General features: G+C 52.8%; 1 protein-coding gene across 1 annotated transcript; it reads left to right on the forward strand.

Annotated features, from left to right (window-relative positions):
• Nucleotides 1-426: 426 nt before the first annotated feature.
• Nucleotides 427-13,173, forward strand: SPINT1 (serine peptidase inhibitor, Kunitz type 1; the record flags this gene model as incomplete). Its single annotated transcript, XM_014459442.1, is given in 11 exon segments — nt 427-675; nt 677-917; nt 8,583-8,710; nt 8,916-9,054; nt 9,384-9,602; nt 9,729-9,755; nt 10,078-10,203; nt 10,320-10,370; nt 11,372-11,542; nt 11,758-11,805; nt 12,238-13,173. Coding segments are annotated over 11 exon segments (1,617 nt in total), but the record flags the coding sequence as incomplete, so codon positions are not given.
• Between the last annotated feature and the right edge of the window lie 851 nt (nt 13,174-14,024).

Genomic DNA, 14,024 nt, shown 5'->3' on the forward strand with positions numbered 1-14,024 from the left:
CAGGGAAGTTCGGGAACCCGGAAACCTTCTCGCCCGGCCCCGGGCCCCCCAACCCCACTTCAACTGGCGGCAGGGTAAACCGGGGGCCCCCGCGGACCGGAGACGGGGTTTCGGGAGCAATGTTTTGGGCCCCTTTGTTTCCACGGCTCGGTGCGTGTTTTCCGGGGTACGTTGCCCTTCCTTCCGCCGTTCCTTCGGGGCCGCGGGGTTTGGCGGGCCGGGGTTTGCCGGGGGCGCTTCCGGAGCCTCCCCCAGCCGCCGTTCCTCGGGGCCCGCACCCGCCCTCCCCGGGGAAGGGCTCCCCGGGGCGGGTTCCGGTTTCCCCGCTGAAGCCAGTGCCGCCGCCCTGTCTTCCTCCCCTCTTCTCAGGTCGCCAAGCGCCCTTCGGAGCCCCAGAGGCCCGGGCACAGTGAAAGGTGACCCCCGTGGGCAAGGAAGGCGACGGCCCCTGTGGACGACGATGGCCGGCGGCCCCGCTCCCCGGCCCGCACCCCAGCGGCCGCCCTGTGGCTCCTGTGTGCGCTCGGCCTCGCGGGCACCGACGCCGGGCCGCCGCCCACGCCCCCCGCGCTGCCCGCCGGAGCCGCCTGCCTGGACCGCTTCACCCCCGGGGTGCCCTCCTTCGTGCTCGACACCGACGCCTCGGTCAGCAACGGGGCCACCTTCCTGGGCTCGCCCCGCCGTGCGCCGCGGCCGGGACTGCGTGCGCGCCTGCTGCACCACCCCCGGCTGCAACCTGGCCCTGGTGGAGCTGCAGCCCGCCGGCGGGGAGGACGCCGCCGCCGCCTGCTTCCTCGTCAACTGCCTCTACGAGCAGAACTTTGTGTGCAAGTTCGCGCCCAAGGAGGGCTTCGTCAACTACCTCACCAGGGAGGTTTACCGCTCCTACCGCGAGCTGCGGACTCAGGGCTTTGGAGGTGAGACGGGGGTGCGGCGATGGGTGGATTTAGGGAGACCCCTAAAAAGAGATGGCTGTGGAGTCCTGGAAGAGGCGAGCTGCAGGAAGGGGTTACTGAGAAGGGTCCCACTCTACCCCCGTTCCTCCTTAGACGTAGGCAGAATACACAGTAAACAGAGGACAGGCTTGGTGAGGGAGGAGGGGTGACATCGCGAAGCCCGGACTCGCTCCTGAATGGAGGGTGGTGTCGAATGGGCTGGCGCTCTGGGCTGTGTGTATGGGTGGAGGAGGCAGCTCCCCGGGATTCTTGGTTTCTGGCCCTGATGTGCTGCTGAGGCAGGGAGTGAGGTGCCTGGAGGCCGCCTCATGACTAGCGGGCACCCCCCGGGCCAGGCATCGCCAGGCCTGAGGCACCAAGTGCGCCTGATGGAGGAGAGAATCCTCCTCCACGGATGGGCTGGGGACTGGTTAGCATCTCTGCACCCCGCCCCCCACCTGTTGGCCTTTGGTGGTCTGGGGGAAACTGCTGACCCCAGACACTTAAGAACAAGTCTAGCCTGGGGTTGACCCAAAAAGGGAGGGGGAGGGGGCATAGCAGCCAGAGGCTCTGGGGTGGGAGTGAGAAGGGTGTGGGTGAGTCAGTTCATCAGTATGTATACCTGGTAGGGCAGGGATGTCAGCTGTCCCGGCAGGTGTGTGTGTGCGTGTGAGCCAGGCAGGGCTCCCTCTCCCTGCCTCAGGATCTGGTACCAAGCCTTCTGCTCACCTTGTTTACTTCCGGGGATCAGGGAAAAGTGGGGGCCAGGGCTCCTCCTCTTTTCTCCTGCGACTGAGCAATTAGCTGAGATGAGGGCCCCTCCAGAGACCTTTGTTCCCCATCTCTCCACCTGCTGTTCTGGCCAGGCGGGGCTCCAGGGCAGGGATGGGTCACAGCTGATAACCTCTGTGAGCACTTTACAGCTTCTGATTGCTGTACCATTCACCCTCATCCTGAGCCTCATGACAGCCACCTCTGAAAGGGGGCTATGCGTGGTCATCCCACCTTTCAGATTAGGAAACTGACTCCCATGATGAATAATTGGCCCATAAATGGTAGACCTGGGGCTCAACCCCAGGCAGGACCTCCAAACGCCTGTGCTGTTTTTCACACAAGACCACCTTCTGCAAGAGACCTGCCTCTGATTCAAGACAGCCCAGGGGGTAACCCGGTCCGAGCCCAAGGAAGGGCTGAGTCTGGGGGTGACCTCAGTTCTGCAAAGTGGAGAAGAGACTGTCTTCTCCAGCCCTTTTCTGGACTAGTCTCTCTTCAGGTTAAGGGCCCACTCTTCTCCCTGTCCTTCAAGGAGCTCTCCTGGGTCTCTGGGATGGGGATTCCAGGAGGGGGCACCGTCTCTGGGCCAGGACCTGAGCCTGTTCCACAAGGAAGTGGCAGAGTGTAGGTGGTGATGACGCTAATTGACCTGAGCTGCTGGTGCCCTTCCTGCAGCTGACAGTGGCAACCCTGGGAGTCCCACTCCAAGGCCTGTGCCTGAAACTCTGGAGTCTGGTCAGAGAGCTGAGCTGGACCGGGCCACATGGTCTTGGAACCAGCCGTCCTCATCTGGAAACTTTCCCACCCCAAACAAGGCAGGATGGGATGGGAATTTCTGTGGCACTGAGGGAGCTGGGTAGGGCTTGGACTGGGTGTGAGCTCCAGGCCATTTTCAGGGTGTTGCAGTGCTTTGGGGAGTGGGGAAAGCTGTGTGGTGTCAAGGAACCCATTCTCAGCTGAGTCCAGTTAGAGAGACTGGAGGTGGGTAAGGGCAGGATAAAGCCATTTTGTCAGGCAAGATGGGCAGGTGCTTAGGACTTGTAAACCTTTGATTCTTGTGTGAGGTAGAGAAATCCTCCCCGATGGGTTTGTTTGTTCCCCTTTCCTTGCCTGTGGCCGGGCCGGGCCAGTCCAGTCCAGATTCCTGTGGCCTCCAGAGCACCTCGCTCCTTCCTCTTCTGCCTTCTCCCCCCTTTCCCTTGGAGGAGTGGCTTAGGAGGTGGAGTCTGTATTTGCCTGGAGACATCCTGGGGCAGGCAGCTGAGGGAAGGGCTGGCTTTATTACCACTCTGGCCCTTTGCTCTCTTGGGGGTGGGAAGGAGGGAGTGGTAGGACCGGTCACCTGCCCCTTGCTCCTGGGCACTGGGGCTTGGAGACAAGCAGCTGTGTGGGGGTGGACATGGCTGATTTGGCCCGAAGTCTGACACATCACTCTGCCTGCCACTTCCACCTTGGGTGCCGGTGGGGCTAGCCTGTCTGTCTGCTACGTAGACTGCCAAGTACTCCGTCTTCTTTCCCTTTTAAACTATTTTTTTTAAATATACTTTATTGATTTTTTACAGAGAGGAAGGGAGAGAGATAGAGTCAGAAACATCGATGAGAGAGACACATCGATCAGCTGCCTCCTGCACATCTCCTACTGGGGATGTGCCCGCAACCCAAGTACATGCCCTTGACCGGAATCGAACCTGGGACCCTTCAGTCCGCAGGCCGACGCTCTATCCACCGAGCCAAACCGGTTTCGGCTTCTTTCCCTTTTAGATAGCTGATTTCTTACTGAGAAATGCAAGGAGGGAGGAAGGGCCTCCTCCCAGTCACTGCCCCCTTCGCTTTGTCTCTCAGAGGTCACCTCTGAAGTGTCCCTGGGACTCAGACTCAAGCCAGCTGTTACTATTTCTTTACCTTATCTTCTTCCTTCCAACTCCCTCTTACATTGGACATGCCCTCTGCAGATCCTCTGTGGAGGGCAGTTTGGCAGTATCCACAAAACCTGTAAATGCATATTACCCACAGCACAATTCCACTTGTAGGAATTCATGCTGTGGCTATATTATGCATGTGTAGCACAACTTACCAGCCAGGTGTTCCCTGTAGCATTGTTTATAATAGCAAGAATGGGAAAGGTCACAATGTCTGCCAACACATCCTGTAATTGGAAACAGTGGTGATATATTAATAATAGTAATAATAGCCCTAACCGGTTTGGCTCAGTGGCTACAGCGTCGGCCTGCGGACTGAAGGGTCTCAGGTTCGATTCCGGTCAAGGGCATGTACCTTGGTTGCGGGAACATCCCCAGTAGGGGATGTGCAGGAGGTAGCTGATTGATGTTTCTAACTCTCTATCCTTCTCCCTTCCTCTCTGTAAAAAAATCAATAAAATATATATATATATATATATTTTTTTAATATATTTTATTATTTTTTCCAGAGAGGAAGGGAGAGAGATAGAGAGTTAGAAACATCGATGAGAGAGAAACATCGATCAGCTGCCTCCTGCACATCTCCTACTGGGGATGTGCCCGCAACCCAAGGTACATGCCCTTGACCAGAATCGAATCTGGGACCTTTCAGTCCGCAGGCCGACGCTCTATCCACTGAGCCAAACCGGTTTCGGCAATAAAATATATTTTTAAAAAATGATAGTAATAAATCCTGAGGCAGCATGGCTTAGTTGTTAGTAGAGAAGGAAGGTAAGGAGGGAACACTAAATCAAGAGGAGACTGGTGGACTGGTTAAATAAGTTGTAAATTATGGTGTATTTATACGAGTATGTGCAACTAAAAAAACAACTGTGTTGCATGCTTATGAGTTCAATACTATCTCTGTTGATAGTCACACACACACAAACTAGCAAGAGTAGATGTCTCTGGAAAGAACCTGGGGGTTTAAGAGAAGAGGGAACTTAATTCTCACTATCCTTTTGTACTTTTGAATTTTACGTCATGTACCTATATTACCTAAACTAAAAACAAAAATCCCAAGATTATAAAAGCAATCAAAAGTACACCTGTAAGCAAATGAGTGGCCTGCAACATGGCATTTTGGAGAAAGAATAAGCTATGGAATCAGATAGAACACCCCAGCTCTGCCATATAGAAACTGAACAACCCTGGCAAGTCATTTAACCTCTCTGGTGCCAATTTTCTCCTCTGGAAGGAGGGGTAAGAATGCAGTTGTAGCCCATCTGTCATGGCTCAGTGGTTGAGCGTCAACCTATGAACCAGATCATGGTTTGATTCCCAGTCAGGGCACATGCCCAAGTTGCGGGCTCAATCCCGAGTAAGGGGTGTGCAGGAGGCAGCTGATCAATGATTCTCTCTCATCATTGATGTTTCTATCTCTCCCTTTCCCTTATTCTCTGAAATCAGTAAAAATATATTTTAAAAAAAGAATGTGGTTGTAGCAGGTTGTTTAGGGAGGTAGGTGATATAGATCAGGGGTGAGCAAACTTTCTATAAATTTTCAAATAGTAAATATTTTATGCTTTGTGGACCATACAGTCTCTGTTGCAATATTCAGCTCTGCTGTGGTAAGGTGAAAGCAGCCGTCCACAATATGTAACCAAATAGGCGAGGCTGGTTCGGACACAAATTTGAATTTGATGTACTTTTCACGTCACAGAATATTATTCTTTTTATTTTTTTTCAACCATTTGAAAATATACTAGGTGGTGGGCTGGATTTGGTCTGCAGGCCTCGTTTGCTTACTCGTGTTGTAGGTGAGGCGGGTGAAGTACCCAGCGTGGTGCTGAGGACACATCCAACAAGTGGCAGCTTTGTTAATACGTATGACTCCACATCTGTTTCCAACCCTGGCCTCCCTGGAGCTCCCACTGCGTACCTCCCCTCTGGAGGGTCCTACCTCCCTCAAATTTAAATTCTCTGTGACCAAAGGCACACATTTCCTCTATATCTGATTTCCCTTCTGCCTTAGCCCTTCCTCCCCATCTCCCAGCCCCTGTCAGACACAGAAGCCTGAAGCATGTGCCCCGCATTGATGCTGACATCCTCCTTTCCATTCCCTTAGCTCTGCCTTAATTCAGGCCACTCTCGTTGCATCTGCCCTGCCCCACCCTACTGGTCCTCTTGCCAGCCTCCTTGTTCCATAGAAATAATTCCAGGCATAACCAGTGGACATAAGACACTGCGGGGTAGGGGAGGCCAGGGGATTGTCAAGGGCGGGGAAAAAATGGGGACATGTAATACTCTTTGTAATACTTTAAGCAATAAATAGATAGATAGATAGATAGATAGAAAGAAAGAAAGAAATAATTCCAGGCAGATGGTAAACAGGAGAGTCCCTGCTCCCCAGGTCCTTGGCCCTTGGCCCTGCCTTAGCTCTCTTGGGCCTCCATCATGCATCTAGAAGGTCAGTGTCTGCTGCGGCCAGGGCTTCTAGGATTCTAGACCCTCTCTCGCAGCCAGTGTCCCCTTCCTTTACCACCAGTTGTTAAACATTCAAATGTCACTCCTTCTGTGTCCACATGCCCTGGCCTACTATTCAGGGCCCTTTGAGGTCTGTCCAGGCCAGCTGGTCTCCTTAATGTCACAATACCAGCCTTGAGAATCCCCAGCTCCTTGCTTTGGCCCCTCATGTTTTCTTTTTTTAAACAGTTTTTTGTGTTTTGTTTTGTTTTTAATTGATTTCAGAGAGAGGGAGGGAGAGGGAGATAAAAACATCAATGATGAGAGAATCATCAATTGGTACCTCCTGCAGGCCCTCTACTGGGGATCGAGCCTGCAACCCGTGACCTCCTGGTTCATAGGTCAACACTCAACCACTGAGCCACCCTATCCAAGCCCCTCATATTTTCTGTTGTCATCAACAACCTAGCACATTCTTCCCCACAACCAAACAAATAAAAACAAAAATAAAAGAATCAATACATTCTTTCTCCCTCCTCCAAAAAGACTTTTCTTATTCTTCTAGTCTTTCAGAGCCTCTCCCTTCCTTGAATGTCTATCCACTTCCTTGTCCTGTATACATACTTCATATGGCTTCATCTTGTTCTGTCTTTTCTCCCGTGTAGCTTAGTGTGGTTGGGTCTTACCTGCCTAACTGGGCTGCAAGCCCTTCAAGGACAGTACTAATTTCCTGTGGCTGCTGTAACAACGTGTTACAAACTGGGTGTCTTAAAATCACAGAAATTTGTTGTCTCACAGTTCTGGAGGCCGGAAGTTCAAAATCAAGGTGCTGGCAGGGCCATGCTCCCTCTGACAACCCTAGAAGAGGGTCCATCTTCGCCTCTTCCAGTTTCTGGTGGCTCCAGGGCTTCCTTGGCTTGTGGCTGCCTAACTCCCGTCTCTGCCTTTGTCCTCACACAGCCTTTTCTGCCTTCATTACGTATTTTTCTCTCCTGTCTTTTTCTTTTCTTTTTTTAAGGTATACTAGAACAGGAACTGTTGTTGTTGTTTTTTTAATACATTTTTATTATTTTAGAGGGGAAGGGAGAGGGAGAGAGAGATAGAACCATCAATGATGAGAGAAAATCGTTGATCGGCTGCCTCCTGCATGCCCCTTATTGGGGATCAAGCCCGCAACCCAGCATGTGCCCCACCTGGGAATCAAACTGTGACCTCCTGGTTCATAGGTCGATGCTCAACCACTGAGCCACACCGGCCGGGCTACCCTCTCTTTTATAAAGACACTTGTCATTGGCTAATCCAGGATGATCTCATGTGGAAATGCTTAACTTGATTACTTCTGCAAAGACCCTTTTTCCAAATAAGTTCACATTTGTGAGTTCAGGAGGTTAGACATGGACTCTTTGGGGGGCCACCATTCAACCCACTCCAGGCAGGAATCCTGCTTTGTGCTTTGTTTCTCTCTCCAGCTCCTAACCAGAGACTGGGGGAGCCTCAGACACAGGCACTGTCAGGCTGAGGGAGGACATGGTTCCCTTGGGCCCTCATAACTGGAGGCAGGGTCTGTCTGAGGTGGCAGAGGCACCGTCTTCCTGTGGCCACTCTCCCTGGGACACCAGGACTTGTCACATTGCTGCCTGGGGACTCTGTGTGTAGGGTCTCTATCAGCAGAGGGGGTGATGGATGTTAATTCCACATTTACTTATTTGGCTTTTCAAAAATATTGTTGCTCTAACTTTTTTTAAAATATATTTTTATTGATTTCAGAGAGTAAGAGAGAAGGAGAGAAAGATAGAAACATCAATGATAAAAGAGAATCATTGATCAGCTGCCTCCTGTGTGCCCCACACTGGGGATCGAGCCTGCAACCCGGGCATGTGCCCTTGACCAGAATCGAACCCACGACCTTTCAGTCCACAGGCCAGTGCTCTATCCACTGAGCCAAGCTGACTAGGGCACTTTAACTTTTTTTTTTATATATATATTTTTATTGATTTTAGAGAGGAAGGGAGAGGGATAGAGAGATAGAAACATCAATGATGAGAATCATTGATTGGCTGCCTCCTGCACGCCCCCCACTGGGGATCGAGCCTGCAACCCAGGCATGTGCCCTCGGCCGGAATTGAACCTGGAACCCTTCAGTCTGCAGGCCGACGCTCTATCCACTGAGCCAAACCAGCTCGGGCGGCACACTTTTTAAAGCAGTTAGTACAAGACCTACTTAATGTAGAAGAGAGGACTAAACCTCCCCTGAAATTTTTTTTTTCCTAAATGGGATCAAATGGCACATGCTGTACAGTAATTTGCTTCAGAAAGTAAGTCTTACAACATAACGATGTCTTTAATATAAATAGAGAGCAAGATGGTGGTTTAGATGTGGGTCCCCACCTGTGCCCCATGCTGGTTGCTGAGTCCTAGGTTGGTCTAGGTGTGGCCCATATAGCTCCCCATCCCCAGGAAAGATCTGGTCCGTTCAGTGTGAGTTGACCTTACCTCACCTTCCCCCCAGGGTCCCGGATCCCCAAGATCTGGGCAGGCATAGACCTGAAGGTACAGCCCCAGGAACCCCTGCTGCTGAAGGGTGTGGAGAACACAGATTGGCACCTACTGCAGGGTGACCCGGACGTCAGGGTGGAGGTGAGACGTTGGTCTGGCTCCCTGATTCTACTCAGCTCTCCAGGGCCCCCTTTCCTTCTGGGGCCATAGGCCAAGGTGGATAGATGCTGAGGATACATGTAATAGCAAGTCCCTCTGTTCTCCCTGGGTGGTTGTGTGGCTGGGAGGGCCTGGAGGAGCCCAAGGGCATCAGGGGTCCCAGCCTAATGGCCACTCCTATGTATAGAGGAAAGATCCGGACCAGGTGGAACTATGGGGACTCAAGGAAGGCACCTACCTGTTCCAGCTGACATTGGACAGCTCAGACCAGCCAGAGAGCACGGCCAACGTCACAGTCACCGTTCTCTCCGCCAAGCAGACAGAAGGTGAGGGATCATCTAGGCAGCATCTAGAGCAGTGATGGCGAACCTATGACATGCGTGTCAGAGGTGACAGGTGAACTCATTTTTTTGGTTGATTTTTCTTTGTTAAATGGCATTTAAATATATGAAATAAATATCAAAAATATAAGTCTTTGTTTTACTATGGTTGCAAATATCAAAAAATTTCTATATGTGACACGGCACCAGAGTTAAGTTAGGGTTTTTCAAAATGCTGACACGCCGAGCTCAAAAGGTTCGCCATCACTGGTCTAGAGCCACCCCCATCTGTTGATTGGCCCCTTGGCCCCCCTCACAAGCTTTCCTCCCCACAGAATATTGCCTCGTAACCAAAAAGGTGGGCCGCTGCCGTGGTTCCTTCCCCCGCTGGTACTATGACCCCAAAGAACAGATCTGCAAGAGTTTTGTGTATGGAGGTTGCTTGGGCAACAAGAACAATTACCTTCGGGAGGAAGAGTGCAAGCTAGCCTGCCGTGATGTACAAGGTGGGCCTTTGCGTGGCAGCTTTGGGGATCAGGTGACTTTCCCTCAAGGTAGGTGGTCTCTCTTCACTAGTCAGAGAGGTGGGCATGAGAGTCCCCCGTTCCCAGGCCCCCAGCAGCTCATCCCTTCTGGGCCTGGCCCTGTCTCCTCTCACTTCTTGGTTTTTTCTTTCCCAGGTTCCTCCAAGGAAAGGCACCATCCAGGTAGGCTTTGCTCCTCTCCCTATTCCCCTCACTCCTGCCAGATCTCCAGCCCATATCATGTCCACGCCCTTGACCAAGCTGCTTTTGCCCAACCCACTCCTCCCCCCGTAGTGAGTGGACAGAGCACAAGCACCCCACCCCTTGCAGCCTAGCATCCTCCTATCAGGATCTGCCCAGTTCGTGTGAGGAAGGGTTCATGGGGGACAGGTGGGGAAATAGTGGACGTGTCATGATGCTATGTTGGGGCAGAGAGGGCCAGGTAGATGATGGACCCTCTGCAGGAGCGTGACCTCACCCCCCTCCCCATTCCTCCCCCACTCAGTGTGCTCTGACGCCTGTCCCTCCTCCGAGTTCCACTGCAGCAATGGCTGCTGCATCGACAGCTATTTGGAGTGTGACGGCACGCCCGACTGCTCTGACGCCTCCGACGAGGCCGCCTGTGATGAATGTAAGGCCTGGGAGGTGGAAGGGTGGTGGGTAGCACGGGGGGAGGTCCTGACAATTTACCCTGCATCCCTGGGAGACCATTGCTGGGGCTGTGCCTCTGATCTTTCATTGTTGCAGACACCAGCGGCTTTGAGGAGCTTCAGAACTTCCGTTTCCCCAGTGACAAAGGTGAGCCGCCCCCCCCCCCCCCCCGCCCAGATCCTCCTGGGGAGGGCAGATGCTGACACTACCAATCTCACTCATCCTATCACCGTGCGAAAAGGCCTGCTGTGTGTGCCAGGCTGTGGGCAGAAGAGCCAGGGTGGGCTTCCAGCTCTCTTCTTTGGCTGTTTCCCAAGCATAATCAGCCTCTTTTTTTATTTTTTATTATTTTATGTTTTTATTGATTTCAGAGAGGAAGGGAGAGAAAGAAAAAGAAACATCAATGATGAGAGAGGATCATTGATCGGTTGCCTCCTGTATGACCCCTACTGGGGATCAAGCCCACAACCTGGGCATGTGCCCTGACCAGGAATTGAACTGTGACCTCCCGGTTCATAGGTTGACACTCAACCACTGACCCACACCAGCCGGGCCATAGCCAGCCTCTTAACACCTTCAGAAATGTAGCCACGCCCACAGATCACAGAGAGAGTATTTACTTAATATTTTTATTATTCAATTATTCTTTTAATTTAATGTATTAAAAGGGAAATTTCACATCACTACCATAAATGGAAATTCACTATTACATACCAAAGCTTGAGACTGACTATTAAAATAAGTATAGTAAAACAACATTAATACATTGTAGCTGGACATGGGTGTCTGCCAAGGCTTAGGCCCTCAGCCGCTTTTGTTAAAAGGTAGACCATCAGGACTAGAGAGAAAACCAAGACTTTGACACAATCAGAAAAGCTGCAAGAAGATTGAAAAAGGAATAATTATGTGAGTCAGGGTAGTTACTTCTGTGCCTATGATTATTGTCCATGATAAGTCTTTCTTGCTTCTGGCAATACTGCAAATGGGCCCGATGTTTCTGGGGCCCCTGGCGCCCTCACGGAACCACAGCCTTCCTCAGTATGATGTGGATTGGGAGGTGGCGGGCAGCAGCGAGGTGGAGCCTGGTGTAGGGTAACAGGGAGGCCCCGTGGGCTTGCTCACTCCTTTGCCTGCTCCTCGCCTCCCAGGGCACTGCGTGGACCTGCCAGACACGGGCCTCTGCAAGGAGAACATCCCACGCTGGTACTACAACCCCTTCAGCGAACGCTGCGCCCGCTTTACCTATGGCGGTTGTTATGGCAACAAGAACAACTTTGAGGATGAGCAGCAGTGTCTTGAGTCCTGTCGTGGCATCTCCAGTGAGCAGGGCAGTGGGTGGATAGAAATTAGGGAGGGGAAAGGCTGAGCTAGAGCACTGTGCTCTGTCTGTCCCAAAGCCTGGGCTGGTCACACCGAGTCCTCAGAGCACCTGAAATGGGGGTGGGAGAGGATGGCAGTGGGGAGTCTGGGGCGCTGGGGAGCAACTGAGTATCAGCCCTTAATACTGACTTGTCTCTCCCCCATCATGTTGTAGAGAAGGATGTGTTTGGCCTGCGGCGGGAAGCCCCCATTCCCAACGTAGGTAAGTCCAGGTCTGCCCCGTTACCAATGAGTAGTATCAACTCCAGAATCGGCTCCACACGATGGGTTGTGACTGCCGACACCTGTGTTGAGAAGGACCCTGAGGTTGGCTAGAGGGACAGAGTGTCACAAGCTATCGTCGTAGCTACCATAGCAGGGGAGGCAAGCACAGTAGAGTGTGTAGGTGTTTGCTGTCAGTCCCAGGCCTTTCTCCGAGCTCCCTGCAAATAGAGCAACTTGGAGTTGAGACCCAGGGCCCCATCAGACAGAATCTGTCCCACTGAGCTCCCCATAGAGCCATTCAGCTGCTCATGTGCTGCAGATCCTTCCACATCTGGCATCCATTTGACTTGGTCCTCTCGATACAGAGTGGGGGGTGGGCATCAGAACTGAGCCGGTCCCAGGAGCTCTTCATTCTGTCCTGTCCCCCCAGGCTCCGCGGAAGTGGCCGTTGCGGTGTTCCTGGCCGCCTGCATCGTGGTGGTGGTAGCCATCCTGGGGTACTGCTTCTTCAAGAACCAGAAGAAGGGCTTCCACGGATACCGCCGCAGCCATCGCCACCCCCCGCCCCCGACCCCCGCCAGCTCCACGGTTTCCACCACAGAGGACACAGAGCACCTGGTCTATAACCACACTACCCAACCCCTCTGAGCCTGCGGCTACCTTGGCCCTTCGGCCTGGGGCTCTCACGGGCTCTCACCAGCTCTCACCTGACCCTGCTTCCTCCTTGCCAAGGAGGAGGCCTGGGCTGGGAAAGACTTTGGGACCAGACCCTTCCTGCCTGTTTCTCAGGCGTCTGCCTCAGAGGCCAGGGCTCTAGCCCCTGTCAGAGATGTCTCAGCTAAGCTCAGACCACTTGTTCCTGAGAAGGCTCCAGGGTCTGAAAGGAAAGAAAGCCTTGGAGCCAGGAGTCCCATAGATGGACCTGCTTACCTTGGATGTCAGAGGAAGTTGGAGGCCTGTTTCCTGTTCAAAGCTGCCTGCCCCACACCGAGGTGTTGGGAAGGGGACTGGGCAGCGTCAGAAGCTGGAGGCCCAACCCTGTCCTCCAGCGCTACCCCTCCCACTCTGACAGGCCAGAGCGGAGATAAGGACCTCCTATGAATTTTGCGCTGTACAGAGTTGCTTTTTGTTTATTTAATGCCATGGGGGTGGACGAGAGGAGTGGAAAGTGGCTATCTGGCCTCTGTTGCCTCTTCCCTTCCCCCAAGAGGGAGTCCCAACTTGGCCTGACCTAGCGCATGGAGCCAGAGCTGCTCCAAGCTTCCTGCACTCCCCAGGCCTCTCTGGCACCACACCCACTCCGCGCCCCTACTTTACACAGGCCCCAATGCACCCACAGTGTAATAAAGTGGTTTGTTCTGTGGGGCTTCTGCCTCTGCTCTGTGGGCCAGGAGAGGGACAGGGCTCCTGGGGGGAGATGTGACCGCCCAGTCCAACCGGTTCAGGCTTTGGCCACCCTGTTTAGCAGGTTTCCACCCTTCCCGAAACTGCACCAGCACCTGAGGGTGGAGAGAAGTGCCAAGTTTGACCACCAGAGGGGAGGAGTGAGAGGGCCATGGGAGGAGGGGGCCCAGGGAAGCAGCAATGCTGCTGTGTATTTCTTCCTGGTTTGATTCTGGCTGCAAGCCTGCTTCGTAGCTGGGGCAAGTCTTCACTGCAGTGTGTAGTTGAAGACAGGGAGGGTGGGCACAGACTCGAGCCCTGGTTCTTCACACCCCTTTTTGTGGGGCCTAGGGATAGGGGTCCCATCTGGCTCAGATCACCACTGTCCCCTCCCCACCCACAGGAGCCTTGGCTTCACAGGAGTGGAGCTGCTCCCCAGACTCTGGACTCCTACCCAGGAGCCTTCAGTTGAGGTGCTTCATTCCCACCCACACCCTTCCCTTTGTTTGAGCCACATCTCGGTGCAAAAAACAAGGCATGCTTTTAATTCTTTTATTCTTTTGTTCAACAAATTATTGAGCCCCTATGTGCTAGGTACTGCCAATCATTAGGAATTCTGTCTTGTCAAGATAAGCACACCCAAAGCACTATGTGAATGCTTTACACATCTCAAGTCATTGTCCCAGCACACAGCCCTGTAGTACTATACAGGTACTATCATTCCCATTTTACAGATGAGGAAACTGACAGCAAAGTTCTCAAAGTCTTAGAGCTGGTACAGGGAGACTGGATTTAAATCCTACCTGGCGCCAGAGTCTAGTCTTACAAAAGGGA

The sequence above is a fragment of the Myotis lucifugus genome, unplaced genomic scaffold, assembly GCF_000147115.1.
Source record: "Myotis lucifugus unplaced genomic scaffold, Myoluc2.0 scaffold_109, whole genome shotgun sequence".
NCBI classification, from domain to species: domain Eukaryota; kingdom Metazoa; phylum Chordata; class Mammalia; order Chiroptera; family Vespertilionidae; genus Myotis; species Myotis lucifugus.